The sequence below is a fragment of the Cimex lectularius genome, unplaced genomic scaffold (assembly GCF_000648675.2).
Source record: "Cimex lectularius strain Harlan isolate CLEC.00 unplaced genomic scaffold, Clec_2.1 scaffold416, whole genome shotgun sequence".
NCBI classification, from domain to species: Eukaryota; Metazoa; Arthropoda; class Insecta; order Hemiptera; family Cimicidae; genus Cimex; species Cimex lectularius.
In genome coordinates this window covers 70787-88142 of record NW_019393219.1, presented here as the reverse complement: position 1 = coordinate 88142, position 17356 = coordinate 70787, and the positions used below count along the sequence as shown (strand labels likewise).

At 32.7% G+C, this 17356-nt stretch overlaps 1 protein-coding gene across 1 annotated transcript in view; it reads left to right on the top strand.

The window, feature by feature from the left end:
* LOC106672984 (prolactin-releasing peptide receptor-like) overlaps nucleotides 1-17356 on the top strand; it is a 99655-nt gene that overhangs the window by 57839 nt on the left and 24460 nt on the right. The window contains exon 5 of the mRNA XM_024229930.1: nucleotides 10980-11132. Within this exon, the coding sequence (XP_024085698.1) occupies nucleotides 10980-11129 (150 nt within the window). The 3' untranslated portion in view covers nucleotides 11130-11132. The remainder of the gene's footprint in view (nucleotides 1-10979; nucleotides 11133-17356) is intronic.

Genomic DNA, 17356 nt, shown 5'->3' with positions numbered 1-17356 from the left:
TTATATAGTATAAATTTTTTACTCATTGGAACTATTAAACCACAAAGACATAATCACCATGTATCCCTGATTTAGTCCTGCCGTTGTAGAACTTATACACTGCCCATCACAAAAAAACGACCACCTGGTTTTTTGCACGAAAAAATGCTCAAATTTGGAAAATCATATTTTCTCAGCATTTTAAGTCAAAGACCTAGGTCTCATTTTTTAGAAAAATGTACTCTGATAAAGATGAGCTTTTTAAAATGTTTTCCTACCTTCAGTCATTCATGATTGAATTCAAAAATTCGGGAACATGTTAATTTTTGCACTTTTTACCAAAACGTCAAATTGAGCTGTGGAGCCAGGATAAAGTCCTATCCCTATAAGAACTGATAGGAAATTTTGATAAGCTTTCGATCCGTCACCTTCCATTTTGCTCGATTTCTCAACTGTTTTCGAGTTATACGCGATTTTTGGGGAAAAAACTTGATTTTTTTACGTGCTCATGGAAAAAGCCGATCACTCTCTTTTCTAATTTTACCGTGCATAAACCTATCCTAACCTTGGGAAGGAAAATTTGAATTGAGGTATTGATATCATGTAATTGAGTCGTTATCGATATCAGAAGCACTCTGCATCCCAAATGGTCAAAGAAAGAATAAGGTAGGAATTCTCGCTTCCCTGTTGGCTTTTTTGAGAAACTTCTCGGACACAAGTTGTATAGCGTAAATTTTGCGAAAATATTACGGTTCAAAATTTATGTATTCTTGAAAATCGGAAGTGAGAGTAATTGGTTTTTCCATGAGCGCGTAAAAAACATGTTTTTTAACCAAAAATCGCGTATAACCCGAAAACGATAGAGAAATATGGAAAAATGGAAGGTGTCGAATCGATAGCTTATTAAAATTGCCTATCCATTCCTATAGAGCGCGCTCCAAGACAATATCCTGGTTCCCTGCTTAATTTGACGTTTTGGCAAAAAGTGCAAAAATTAACGTGTTTCCGAATGTTTGAATTTACTGATAAATGCCTGAAACTAGGAAAACATTTAAAAAGCCATGTTGTTCAGCTTAAAAGTTTCTAAAAATGAGGCCCTGCGCAGATTTGTGTCTTAAAAGACTGAGAAAATATGCAAATCCAAAATTGTCACACAAAATCAGGTGGTCGAATTTCTTTATGGGCTGGGTAGACGCCATCAATTACTGGATTTTTTGACATATTAACTCCAATCTTCATGATACTTGCAGGATTTATCCTTTCTCTGAAGTTTATTGTCTAATTCATCTAGGTCCACTCTCTTGTTTTTGTATTAATTGATTTTTGAAGTTGAATGAATATCATTTTCTGTTCTCCCTTTGAAGCCAATTGGCAGAATGTTCGCTGGGTACAGCCTGACTCGAACGTTTTGGTTCAGCTTTATCATGTTTTTGGTGATGTGCTGTTGACATATTCGTGCCATATGTGTGATGCTTATGTCATTGTTGGAATTTTTAGCCGTTCGTAGCTGTATTATTCTGTATTGTAGTTGTATAGCTTTCAAGGCTTGTTGAGCAAACCTCCTGAGAACTTTGGCGTGCTTTGATGGAAATTGAATTATCCAGAGTGTTTTGTTGGAAACTATTGTTATAGGGAAGCCTACGTACACTTTTTGGTAAAATTTCACTAGGTATTTCATTTATTTAAGATTCTTTTAATTCCCCCCCCCCAAGAGTGATTAGTTGTGGTATATTTGCCTTTTTTGAAAATTAACTTATACCCATTTGCCAGCTGCTTAAGCAATTAAGAGCCATTTTCACATTTATTGATACATCCCGTTGCAAGGTACTTCTTATAAGAAGAAGGGAGACGTCTGCAAATTGTCACAGTTGCCTATTCTTAATATGTTACTTTTTATTTTTAGTCATTCATGCCTTGTATTAGATGCGTATGTCATTATGTGTACAAAAGCAAGACCCCCGTGTACTTGAACATGCATTGATGGTACTTGAATTATCTTGAGAACTTTGTAGGAAACGTTTCTTATATCGGAAATCTTTTTAAATATTTTGTGAAAGTTACTCCTATTTATTTCATATCTTTAACATTTATTAACTTTTCACCCTCTAAACAAGCCATGCGACACGATCACAATTTTAGGAGATATCAAGACGGATCAGATAGCCTTGGTTGAGGACCTTTCATCGATATTTATTTTTCATAATTGCTGGACTTGGACTTAATTTTCGCTTTTCTCTCAATAAAATAATTTTTTAAGGAGGGTGAAAAGATTCGAAAGACAATCCTAACGAATAACATCATTTTAATATTACATACGTAAACATCGTTTAAAACGAATTTTGTTGAATTTTTTTTCCAATTTAAATTCAAAATCATGGGGTGTACTGTTTATTTTTATATAGTTTATTTATACAGGAAAAGCAAACTCAGGATTTTTAATTGAATTATTTAATTTGTATAATGAAATAATTTGAAGGTTGGGATGATCGGACAGTTAGATGTGGAAAATAAAACAAAATAAAAACTACGTTTTCAAGTAGGCCGAAGTTTCGTCAGGTTTATTGGCCTACTCAAAGAGGTCGAAGGGCGGAAAGTACAGATTCTATTGAATTAAATTTGATTTGAAAATGGGATGAAATTTAACTTCGTTGACGCATACATGTAAAAGAGAAAATATTTGTACCTACGTGATAATCTAATAACTATTGTATAATTGAAACCAAAGAATCATAAACCATTTTCAGTAAAAAGAGTTTTCGTCAATGTGGTCGCTCAAAAGAATTCACATATTAATAAAAGCCAATAAATAAACATTATAACAATAAAAACTACACTAATTTATAATTTAAAAAATAAGACCAAGGAGGGAAGGCGCAAAAGCAATATCAAAGAAAGAAAATAAATATTTTGTTAAAAAAATAGATGGGAGTACAATTTTTGTAGAAACCACTACATAAAAGTAATCCAGCTCGCAAAACAAAGTAACGATATATAAAATTATGTTTAATTTATCAACTTTTTTGAATATTGAGAAAAAGCCAATTTTCTTCGCAAACCCCATTATCATTTGTGCTTTGGTATGGACAGGGATATGCATCGAGGAACCCTCTGTTCCGTATAGGTTCAGTAAACCGGAAAGTACATTATCACCCCCATGTTTTTCAGCCCCCTCTTCGCCATCCTTATTTTCCTTTTATATATCGGAATATCGATTGCCTTCACGCAGTATAACTTATTCCCCTGGGACAGATATAATTCCTTTTGGAAAATCAGCTATCAATATAAACGGAAGCCGTTCCACTATTTCGGAAAGGATACGCCGTCGGAAAATAAATCAGCCGAAGGCGTTATTTGGCGAAGCGTGGAAGAACGAAGTGAATCCGAAGTATTCTTCCTTTACCCGCGGGACATTTTGAATCCACGGGAGAATCGAAAATTTACCTGGTGATTTTGGACGGACTCCTGTCAAGTCGTCTTGGGGCATGTGGTCTGATTTATAGCTTTTTCTTCTTTTCGTCTCTGATTCAAAAACTCAAAACAAACTTTGTATAAATTGAAATAAACCGTTCTGCAATGTTGTTCGAGAATCAAAATTGTCAAAAAACGCCGTTTGCGAGTTATTCTCGATTTTTGGGCAAAAAATGTGGTTTTTAGGTGCTCATGGTAAAAACCGATCACTCTCACTGCCGATATTTACACTATAATAAGGTATACTTCGTGTAATTCTATACTAAATTATCGACCGTGGTGTCCATGTATTAGAGCGCCCGACTCCTTCGCCATGTAGCGGTTCAGGGTACGAAACTTGACATAGGTCATGATTTTTAAATGGAGAATAATTTTAATGAAGTGTAATAATGTGGTTTGCCCTGTCGTGTTCGTTACCGAGGAAGACCGAAGTGTACCGCACAAGTAAGACACACAACATCTCAATGTTAGAAAAATCAGGTAGTAGAGCTCCTTCAACTTGATGATGAGCTGTAGGCTCGAAGTCCGGACTGTTGGAAACAACTTACTGTGAATAAGAACTATCTTTTTAAAAGGATTGAACATCTCAATGTTTTTTACCAGACAACATTCCATCAATAATACATCATTTAATATTTTATTCCAGCTGGCAGAGTAATTCTTTCACCCAATGTTAACAATATCGCTTATTTGGGTTGTTAATATTTTTTTTAAAAGTTTGGTTTGCCATCATTATTTACATAATGTTTTAGTTGTTGTTTCATATATATATATATANATATATATTTAATTCAAGTATTACAATTTGTACTTAACAATCATTCTTGAAAATGGTTATGAAATGCGTTATTGGTTAAAAATATGTTAGTTTCTTTACAATTCATTATTGAAATTTTAAACTTTTTAATAGTTAACAATAGAAGAAAAATAAGCAGTGTAAAATTTAACGAATTAAGTATGTTGCAACATATTCCACTGTTTTCTAATTTGGATGGCAGGTGGAAAAAGAAAGCCAATCGATCAAAACAAATTTTGCATGTTATTTAATTAGTTCGGGTGATGTACTCTTTCGCACCACCCAGATAATTTCTTGGTTGTTAATAAAGTTTCAAACTAATTAATTTCTACATTCAGACAGGATTATTTATTTTCGTCCAGTTGTGCCCAGAGTTACATGTTTCTTTTAAATTTGTCAGTGTATGAGACTAAAATTTGTAATTGCATTAAGATGGGCCAATGAGCCCGAAAACTCCAGAATAAATAACTTTTTTTGCACAGCTGAAAACATAATTTCCCTTTCCCCACAAACCATATAAGATAATTTATTTGATTTGAGTGAGATACAATATGTTTTTCTTCTGGAATAGTATAATTCATGAATACAATTTTTGCCTTATGTTAACGTTAATAAATTGAATAAATTGAAAGAATGGGCATTTTTCTTACATAAACAATTTCAAATTTCTTTCCTTTTAAGGAATTAATAACTTTATTTCGTTTGATATTTAACCAAATAACATTACATCTGGTTGAAATGAAAAAGCGAGATTTTTTTGTCATCCATGACAGAGGTTACATAGTAATTTATATCTAATCTAAAGTGTTGACACGAAAATTTTTAAGCTGTCCCCCTTTTATCAAATTTCCTGATAAAACTTAATGAGCAGACACACATGTCCTCATGCACGTGTGCTTTCATTAAATCAAATCCCTTCCAAAAATCAATTAATCCTGTTGATTTTAAAACTTTTTAGTATTATATAAAAAGGAAGTTTTAATTAATCAACTTTTAATCATTTATTGTTTAGATAGACATTTTTTCTGTTTAAATAATGATATGATTATTTTGTAAAGTATCATTCAATTTTTTGCACAACGTACATTTTGATTTTTTTAAATAAATTGAATTAAAAGATAATTAATAATTGTTTATGCTAACTAGTGTTTCCACCAATCCGATAATCCCCCAAAACAGAATAAATTAATAATTATTATTACAATAGCAGTACAGTGTCAATGTCCCCTTAAAGACATCAATCATCACAATTTTAATTAATAATCAGGATCCTTTATTGTTTACGGTTTATTGCTTATTCACTGCCAGATTATCTCTTGCTTAATTCCCTCTCTTTCGGCAACGTGCCGAAGCCTGGTATTTTGCCCCTATAAAACATTTCAACTATCTTTTGTAATTTATTTTTGCACTTACTTTCTGTTGCTCTGTTCTATCGGCTGATGGTTGAAACAATGCTGCGCGGGTCTGGTTTTCGGCATTAGCTGCAGGGAGGATTGCAACCTCGTGAACATTTCAATAATTAAAAGGGTCGAATCCGATGTAGATCACCCTGACGTCAAATACAGAGCTCTCTAGCGTTTTCCTAAATGTGAAATGCATGTAGATGATGTAAACCGAAAAACATTTTTTTTTTTGCAAGTATTGATTAGGAACGGCTGGGTTCCAATATGCTCGTACCTGCAAAAAATACTTTTATGTTTCAAAAATATAAAATAAAAGATCTATGTCAATATTTTTAATTTTTTTAAAACGTTCTGTTAATTTAGTGATGTAACAACCAGCAAAAATTAAATATGAATAATCATAAAACATACACACGCTAGCAAAATTACAGATCATCATTTGGTTTGTCGCATTATTAATGCCATGATTAAATACCTAAATCTGAATCACTTAAAACCATCAGTCAAACAACTTTGAAACTTAAATATGGTTCAAATTAAAAAAGTCAAAACACTGTAACATTATAAACAAATATTTATTTAAGGTCTTGGTTGAAATGAAAAAGAGTAAAGAGCGGGATTCGAACCCTCGACCTTCGGCTCAATACGCCGCTGCTCTAACCACTTGAGCTATCGTGACAAGTAGTTAGAGCTGCGGCTATTGAGCCGAATGTCGATGGTTCGAATCCCGCTAGTTTTTTTTTTTTTTTTTTTTCATTTCAAGCAATACCTTACATATAGTTTAATGAATTGAAAAAAGTCATTTGGCCAATCAAACCACGAAATATAATGGATTATAAAGAAGCTTTATAAAAAAACCAACAAAGAAGACATTGACTTTTCAAAGATTTATTTATGAAGTCCAATTTTACACACAAAGGAAATTTTATCTGTTATTGATCTCTTATCTATTAAAACGGACCAAATATTTTTGTACGTTAATCAATGGAAGATTGTCTAAGAGATAACTAAACTAATGGTGGCTACTTTTTTGTCTCTCAGTGTAGGTTAGGTACTTAACTGTGGTTTACATAACGATATGTCTGTCTTGTGAACTATTTATTGTTTTCTTTAATATTAAAATTTGTGCAAGTTATTTGATTAGTAAATTAAATTCAAATTAGAAAATAAATTTCGATGTTGTTTTTATGTCGATGATGTTAACGTTATTTTAAAGTAAAAGAAGGAAATAAGTTCAGTTATTCTATATCACAACGATTAAAAAGATGTTAAGGTAATGCTTTTAACCAAACTTTTCTACAAAATAGCTGAAGAGCAATTGTTGGGGATACAAGTTTTTAATCTTCAATTTACTGTGGATTAATGCTTTGGGAATTTAATCCTGGAGCGTGCTTGTCCGACCAGTTTCAGTTTAAACCGAGTATTTCGCATCGTGTGTACTTAATTCGTACAAAAGAACCTTGATGCTTTTAGCTGAATTATGCTTTTAATGTTTGCCATGAAAATTAGTTTAGCACGGTGAAGGCCAGGAACGTACATTACGAGGGCTAAACCAAAAACGTGAGTAATCACTTTCTACCTTGAAACTCAGAAAGAAAAAGTCTAAAAAGTGGAGTGAAAAGGCTCAAATATTAATTACTGTTTTTGTAGTTATGCGAGTTGAGGGCACGGTTAAAAGCATTTTCTTTTTAACGAATATTCTAATTAATGATGGCTGTTAAAAAAATCTAAGACCTAAATAAAATTTTGTTTTGTTTAAATCATACGATAATTTTTCAAATATTAAAAATAAAATTATTTTATTATGGGGTGGATGAAACTAATATAACATTCACGACATGCTAGGTAGAAATCAAGGTTAAAATTTAAAACTCTTTTTTTCAGGAAGGATAAAGACGTAGGATTGATTGATTGAAATGTAAAATTTTAGGCTTACTAGGTCAAAAATAATTAGACGCGTGTTAGAATGTTCTGGCCACTGGAATCTGCTAGCCTATAAAAATAACATTTCACCTACATCACACCCGACCGCATCTCACGATATCTGAATAAATAACATTTCACATAATTTAAGCATTTTTATGTTTTTTCGGGCTTTATTGATCATGTATTTTAAGATTATTCTGAATGTCAGTCGAAATATTTAACATAAACTAAGAAAACAATAACTAAGAACTATTCCGTTACGTCTATTTCTATATTTGCTACAACCAAATTATGTGTAGCTGCCAAATTTAACTTTGATTTACTGACCAATATAAGAAATTGATATTCGTTTTTTGCACTCCCAAAAACTCCTGAATGCAAACATTTTAGAAGGTAAAAATTTTAGTCTTACAATTACCTCTAATTTTTTTTTGAAAAATCAAAAAAATTGTGTTAACTATGGACCGAATTCACCAATCTACTGACAAATACATGTAGAAACGTCGCCTTATTGGAAAACCTGGAAAAAGAGAAAATTAAATCTAACGTTGGAGCAGTTTTTATTATTATTTTTCATTCCAACCTTATTTCTTTCACTAATGTTAATAATTCATTAGATTTCGTGGTCCGATTGACCAAATAACTTCTTTCAATTAATTAATTTTTATGTAAGGTATTGGTTGAGATCAGTTTTGAGAGATTGTTCGATATGATATGTTTGAGCAATTATTGCGATGTTTTTAAAATTAAAAACCTTTTCTCTCTGCCGATCATTGCTCCAAGCTCTTTGCTTTATCTGGAGAAGGATGTAGTCTTTCCTTTGTTTTCCAGCCTGCAGACTTAATTCCTGAGATTGAGGTGGTTAAAAAACTTATTTAACTTTAGAGCTGGTTTAATCTGTTTAAAAAATACCATTGCGACTTCAGTCTTTCCTTAGATGATATATCTACCTGGAAGAAACAACAATCAAATTTAACAGTAAAGATGAGGATGATACACCGGGCAAGTCTTTAGCGAATTTCTTTACACAAATTTCACCCCATGAGTTGAAAGGAGGTTGAGCTATAGTCATTGTGTAACTTAGGACCAAGAGAGGGGCTCATATTCATTTTTTGACTGTATGTCCAATATTAGCAGAATTCAGAACGGACAACATCTTTGACAGAAACAAAATTTAAAAAAAAAATGCAAAATGCTTTAGGCAGTTTGAATCTTGTAAATTATGCCCACTTCGCTTGATTTTACAGATATTATTCAGTTATTGAATCCAATTATTAATTTTTATCTTATGTGACTTTATGTTAAACTTTGTAATTTTCAATATTTTAACATATTGTCAATGCAATATTTTTTACATAAATATAAATACTTAATGTATGTTTTGTATATTATATTGATTTGTCGCTTTTTGTAAGTTAGTTTTTCTGCATTATTTTTAATTATTATTATCTTTACATGAAAACTATGCATCAACATTCTCCGGCTGACGGATTTCCAAGCTGTATATGCTTTTGAATCTTTACATTAGGTAAATTTCTAATTATTCTTAAATAAAGCATCCTATTACTATCATTATTACCATTTTCAATTAATTAATCTTTCTGTGTAAGGTTTTGTTGAAATGAAAAGCTAGTGTCACGAGCGGGATTAACCCACGACCTTCGGCTCAATACGCCGCCGCTCCACCACTTGATTGTTGTCACGATAGTTGAAGGCCGTGAGTTCGCATCCCGCTCGTGACACTGGCTCATCTCAACCAATACCTTACATAAAGATTAATTAATTGAAAGAATGTTAATAATTTTATATATTTGATGAGTTAGCCTTAAGAACAAAATATTCTGACTTTGAACGTTTATGTAAAATTCACAATTTCGTGGTCCCCTTGACCAATTAATTAAGGTTTTTAGTTGAGAAATGGCAAAAAGGAGGGAAAACTCAAAAGGTGGGGTTGGTGTCCGTGTGGATCGAGGTCACGATAGCTCAAGTGGTAGAGCAGCGGCGAATCAAGCTCGTGCCATTGACTTTTTTATCTCTACTAAAAACTTAATTAATTGTTTGGGTAAAAGTTTAATTTGAATAAAATTCAGATGAGTTATTCATTTTTAAGTGGGAAAACACATCGGAGGAACACAGTTCAAAACTATATTTCGTTAAAAAAAATTAAGAGTATTAAAAGCTGCCAAAAAATTCAATTGATAAAAAAATGTTTCTAGCTTATTTTACTGGAAACTATTTTCATTGTTTTAACTTGCAATATGTTTAACGTTGTATATCCTCGATCCGGTTCATTATTATAGTTTTTGCTAAGTAAAACCTTATTCTTAAAATAACCTTAATGTTACCAAAACAAGAGTAGAAAACGTTATTTAGCAAAATAATTTAAATAATTAAAATATTTTCCATCATACTCTTATGACAAAAATGCTTGGACATGTGTCTATTATTTTTCGAGCAAAAAATGTTAAGCCGAAACAATTGACCTCACGTCCATCTCCCATTCTGTTAACTAAAATATATAGGTTGTTAGTTAAGGTTAATTTTTAATGACGTTTAAATATAATTTTCTTTTTGAGGTTATCTAGATTTTGTCTTTAACGTTTTTCAATTCGTGAAAACACGAATTTTCGTCCGACCACGCCCTTTTTGCCCTTTTCCTGACCAACCCTCACATAAATTCAAGGCTCAAACGTTAGAAATGAACAAATAAGATAAAGTTTCGCACTAACGTAACATACACAATATAATGGACAGATTCATGTTCTTACAGTAAACAATTTTTATTTATAAAAAGTATCAAGATTGTCTAACAACGTAACTATTGTTTAAAATTTGATAAACAAATAAAAATATTTACAGAAATGCCTGCAGAAAAGAAATTATATTTTTGATACCATAATTTTCTTATTAACGCAATTTGGAATATTTGATTTAAAAAAGTATTGCCACTATGTACAAAGTGAAAATACTCGTACAAAGATAAATTCGGCAAATATTAATGTACCACCCTTAAATTAATGTATTTAGTTTGTTAATAGTTTGCATACCAAAAATAAGATGCCTTACATGAATTTGTAAAATTTAAACAATGTTTATAAATCCCAGGCTCTGAAGATATACTCAATAAAGATCGAAACGATGGCACGATAAAGAAAATATTTTTCTAAAACATACGTCACACCAGACCGCATCTCATGATCTCCAAATAATCACTAATTATTATTATTATTATTTTTATTTATTATGCTAAATTATTCTGTGTTTTTGACGTATATGACACTTTTGTTGTTCTTGAGCTAAATTTTTCTCTGTTACTTCTACTACTGTATATTAAAATCCAATAATTATTCAACCTTTGGCAAAAGAATAATATTTTCAATTTTTTTTTTTTTTTTTTTTGGTTTTAGACGGAAGACTCCACGGACGGGCGGAATAATCGGCTTAAAAGCCACGATAGCGTCGAGGTCGTTCTCGTGGCGTACACGGCTGGCGAGGAAGTCGTGCACATCGACAAAATGGACCAAGAACAACCAAAGGTGCCTCGATACGTTCTGTAGCTGGTGGGTGAATGTTTTTTTTCTTACTGTCACTCCGAAAGACGCAGTTGTTTTTAACTTCCTCCCTGAGGATTTCCTACCTTCCGAGATGAGAGTAAAAAAATTCAGCTTGCTTTTGTTCCCAGTCGTATTTAAATCAGTTCTACCCGCGGTTCCGGATCAGCGTAAAACGCCCCTGTTTTAAAAAAGACAATGTGATGAGAAAAAGAGATCGTCAGTTTTATGGAACCTACACCCCAATATCTTGTTTTACTACCAAATAAAAATTTAAATACGGGTTCACGCAAAGTACTATTTCACCCTAACTAAACATTAGATAATAAAAAAGTAAAATTGAAAGACGGATATAGCTCGGTGTTTAAATAATAAAATTAAAACTAAATTGCAAGTATTTATTCCGTGTGAGTTTTTATAAATGACATGTCTTTATTGTACAAAACAACTAATATTTCATGTGTGGAGTAGTTGGAATAAAGTTGTGGAAAGTTGAATTAACTTAAAAAGTTAAATAAATCGAATACAATTAAGCATCAGACTTTGAATAATAGAGACTTTTTTTCCAATCTGACATGTCGGATACCCTCCGGAAGTGTTGCTGTATGTTCCCGGAACACGTTGCACACCAAGTAATCGATTAGCCAGAAGCATAAATGTTTATGACATTTATCGACTATACAATATATTAAAATTTCATTTTATTTTTTTGATGGTGGTTACCACACAGAAAATCATTCTCATTACAACAAATGAGTTACAAACTTAATTATCTATACAGTTTTACAGTTGGAAAGTTATTTTTTGTAACGTATATGCAAGGTGTCTTTTTAGATGGCCCAGCTGAATATCTCTTGAACCATTGACATTTAAAAAAAATCCGATTAATATTTTTAGTCTAATATGAAATTTTTACCTTTTTTGGTGAAAAATTATACAAGGCCATAAACTTCAAAATTCCAAATACGAGACTAACCATCTCGAAACCTTATCTTAAAGGATATTTGATTAAAAACAATGGTGTAATCGGATTTTAAATCGGTCAAAAAAATGATAAATTTATGAAAAAAGTTTGAAGCATTTCGTTTGTTTCGTTGTTAATTCCAATAATTTGCTTCTTCACTAAAGTAAATATTAATTGCCTTTATTGTTTACATTATGTCATTGTTTGTAAAATTTGCATTTTGAGAGGAAATCTTAATTCCTGAAAGTAAATAAATTTTACAATATTACCTAATCGTTAGATTCAATGTTCCATTCAAAATGAACCGATGACCACATTTTTTCGATGAACAGCGAGTTGATATGTATGACTGCTTTATTGATAGTGGTGGTATTGCGCGCTGTGCACTCGAGTTGCATTCCCAGAAATTTCCCGACCGCCCCAGAGTAAACCACAAAACGTTTATTCGTATATGAGAGGATACGGATCAGTTGCTGTTTCATCATCAAGAAACCTGCAGCAGCGTCATTTTGATGAAAAGCTGAATATTTTACCGTATGTTCGCGAAAATCCGAATTCTTCTCTCCGAAATATTGGAAGAGTGTTAGGTTTTTTAAAAAATAAAATCAGAGATGAAGTCCGGTCTTACAATTTTAAGCCGTATCGCTCCAGGGAATTCGAGACTCTGATTATGACAGGCGTCTAACTTTCTTTGCATAAATGTCGATTTGGGACTATGAAAAAAACGTTCTTCCAACCACTGATGAATCCAAATTCACCTCTAATAGCATACTAAACCGTTAGAATTTTTGAACGTGGGCAGAGGAAGATCCGAGAATTTTTTCTTCTTGTCATCATCAGCTGGTTCGCAGTATCAAGTTTGGGGTGGACTTATCGAAAATAAATTAAGTCGACCTTATTTCTACAAAAATAATTTAAATGGTGCTCAGTCCCACAAATTTTTGAGGAAGTTTTACCTACACTATTATATGATGTTCCTCTGCAAGGACGACAAAGAAAGATTCTCCAGCTTGATGGATGCCCAGCACATAATTCTTTGTAGGTGAGAAGTTATTTGAATCACCACTTCTGGGATAGGTGGATATGACCTCATGGCCCGATCTGTTTATCTTGTCAACCGATTTAACTCCCCTTGTCTATTTCACATGGGGGCTATTTAAAAACGTGTCTACGCCAATCATAACCCAGCAACCTCAGTTGAAGAACTGCGGCAAAGGATAGAAAATACTTGTCAATCAACCTGACTCTATCCGTCGTGGTTAAAATTACCAAATTTTTGAATTTTTACATAAGGCAGGCAGTTCGAACATGAAAGTGATTAATAGTAAACCAATTTAAAATCCTAGTGCACCATTGTTTCCAGAGTAAAATATCCAATAAAATGATATGTCAGAATGTAATCGTATTTGTAATTTTCAAGTTGAACTGAGTCTGAAGTATCCTGTATAAGTTTTCTCCAAAAAAGGTAACAATTTCAAACTGGACTAACCAATAATAAATAGGTGTTTTTTATTTATTGATAGCGTCATTGGTTCAAAAGAAATTCATCCGGGCCATCCTAAAAGGACACCCTGTGGAGAAGATATACCAAAAACCAAAAATGTTGACTTTTAAATTAAGCAATAATAAAATATTGTCTGACATTTCCATTAAGCTTCATTCGTCAATTTAAGGTCGAGTAAACAGACCATTACTGAAAATAGGTCGATGTAGCAAGTAAATTGGATAGGTGAAATAAAGTCAAGTGACCATTAACACGTTTTGTTAAATGGCCGTTTGGCCATTTTTCTTTTCTTTCACTCCTTTCAAATAATTTACCGATTGGTGTTTCTCCTGTGGAATAGTTCTGAGTGAAAAGTTTTTCAAAGGTATCGTTCAACGGAATGGAAGCCAGAATTGAAAAGCGTCGTACCTTTTCACCGTGAATACCAATTAAAGAAACGGGCTAGATGGATGGAAAGAGGTAGAAATGATTTCATTTCCCATCGGATAATTATACTGAGTAGGAACACCCAAGAAAATGAAAATGCTCCTTGACCGAACCGCTTTTTAGCACTTTCAAGCTCATTGCTGTGTCCTACATCCTTCTTTAAACTATGAAAGATTAATTTTACGATGTGTAAAAGTTTTTTTATACTGCTACTATATATTTGTACATAAAAAAATTTATTCGTTTACGTTGTAGTGGTCAATTGACCAAGTTACACCTTTCAATTAATTAATCTTTCCATGTAAGCTCTTGGTTGAGGTAAAAAGTCCGTGTTAGGAGCGGGATTCGAACCCACGACCTTCTGCAAAATACGCCGCTACTCTCCCACTTGTGCTATCGTGACTTCGATCCTCTCGGACACCAACTCTCCATCTCAACGACCATCTTTTTTATCCAAACCATAGAAAGAATAATTAATTGGAAGATGTAACTTGGTCAATTGACCACTAAAACGTAAATGAATAATTATTTAATAAGTAAAAGAAATATCACTTTACTAAACAGCTCGCCGTGGCCACTTCATAAGTCACTGAGAATCCAATCCGATTACACGACATTTGAAACTGGCAAAAAGAGGGAAGTTAGTAGGGTTGTAGGATGAGATATTGGTGTCCGAGAGGAACGAAGGCACGATAGCGCAAGTGGTAGAGTAGTGGCGTATTTTGCAGATGGTCGTGGGTCGAATCCCGCTCCTGACGTTGACTTTTTATCTCCACCAATACCTTACATGGAAAGAATAATTAACTGAAAGATAAAAAATTGTCTTAATGACTTATCATCTCACCTATTTCGAAGTTTATGCAGCCCAAGTTCATACCCTAGATCTTATCAATTCTGCCGACTAAATTAGGCTCCAGGGGCCGTCAGCATCTAAGTCATTTTAGCCCCCAAAGCATATAAATCTTAAAACTACACTCTAAGAGTCATGTGTGGTGATTAGTGATCGTTAATCGATATTTATTTAGAAATCGTGAGATACGGTCTGGCGTGATGTAGATTTCAGAAAAACATTTTCTTTATCATGCCAACGTTTCGATCTTTATTGAGATCATCTTCAGTGCCTGGGATTTACAAACATTGTTAACATATAACAATTACATTTTGGATGTGGAAAAGTGAATTTATACCATGCAAAATATATATATATATTTTTTTTTTTAAATATATATATTCAATAAAAGTATTTCTACTCACTCAAAGTGTTTGTCTTCTGTGTAATTGTGCCATTCTTGCGTGTCGTGTCAAGAGTGCCAGTGAGATTTTGTTATTTTGTGTTTATATACGTTGGATTTTGAAGGGGTGGGGAAGGATGTCGGTATAGAAAAGACATTTTTGTGTAAGGCGTCGGCTTCTTTGAGGTGAAAAGAGCCGACGAAGGGAAAAAATGTGTTGGTAATGCCTCGCCCAGATTATCCTTTCAGGATTATATAGAAAGGGATAAATAAGAAAAGGAAAGCTAAATTGTTGGGAAATTAGACTATGTGAAAAATATTTGATGTGTGGAATGTAATGTGATGATATAGATATGTTATCTGCATTGAATCTGATTAATGATATTGGCGTAGCTGCGACTGAGTTTACATGTATCTGTTCTGTAATTGATGCTGTGTTTATCTATGTTAATATAAAACATTTCTAAGAAATTACGTTTATGTTTGTTGTGTTCTGTGTGTAATACTTTTGGATTTTTGAAGTCGAAATTGTGTTGGTATTTAAGATGGTGGGTAGCGAGTGCTGTAGGATTTTGCTTGGGTTTTTTGCAATCATAGATATGTTGCTTTACTCTCTTGTCCAGATATTGGGATGTAAGACCGATGTTAGTTGCCGGACAGTTTAAACAGTTGATCTTGTAGATTACGTCAGATTTATTTGTTATTGGTTTTGGATGTTTAATTTTGGAAAAAAGTGTTTGAATTGTTTTATAATTTTTGAAAGCTATTTTGTAGTTATCGGACAAGAGAAATGAGTTTCATTTATGTGATAGGCGTTGGATAAATCGTATGGAAATGTATGCTCGTTTGCCTGTATTCGATAGACTTTTTTAGATATATAGATATATAGATATATAGATTTAATAATATGTTAATAATGTTACAAATTTAAATTAGATTATTTTAAGTATTTCTTACATAAAAACGAGAGCTCCTACAACCATATTCGCTGGTTCTGAGAGTCTAGAAGTTCGATGCCGTTGTCCGGGAGGAAAGTTCATATGCGTTGAACTCTTCACCGATCGTTGATTGTCCGATTGCCGATTAACCGTTGAAACGGAAAGTTACACGATTATAACTTTCGACAATGTCCAGTCCGACTGCGCCAGTTAAATAATTTCTTTGGACGAACGTGTTTTTAAAAACTTTTATTCAAAGAAATTACAAATAAGTTACTGATATACATTCAGAACTTTATGAATCTAAATCAAATCTCGTCGATATGCTTTCGGGAAATCTGGCTTAAGACTAACGTTTATTAAAATGAAAATCCTTATGAAATTTCTAGAGTGGGAGAGAGTGCTGATGACAATTCTAGGAGCAACACCTGCATCCTAGCATTGTCATCACATTATTTATTTAACACAATGTTTATACTCGTATATAACTTATATATATATATATATATATATTGCATATATATTGCATGGTATAAATTCACTTTTCCACATCCAAAATGTAATTGTTATATGTAAACAATGTTTGTAAATCCCAGGCTCTGAAGATGATCTCAATAAAGATCGAAACGGTGGCACGATAAAGAAAAGGTTTTTCTGAAACCTATATCACACCAGAACGCATCTCACGATTTCTAAATAAATATCTAACAGACTTATTCATTCTTCATACGTAGTTTCTATTTACCATTCACTCATGCAAGGTATAGAGTGCTTGACACTCTATATCACTCAATAGTATGACTAATTTAATTAATGGTAGATGGGGGTACTAATATTCTACCAACGATCGTTCATACTACACATTCACGTCATTAAATAATCATACATCTCAATATACACAAAAGCAAACAAAACCCAGATATCTATTTGTACTAAATACAATAAAACAGGCCTTTTCCTGCAAATACCATGTTCAAGCACAGTTTTGAAAAATGGTGGCATACAATTGAGCCCATGGAAGCAGAAAAATAATAGAAGAAACTATTATTAACTAATTTTAACAAAAGAATGTAAAAAGATATTTAATGAGCATGTTAAATTATGTTTGAACCAATTTATAAAGAAACTATGACGACTCCACTCTACTGGACATTGACTAAGAGGCCTTA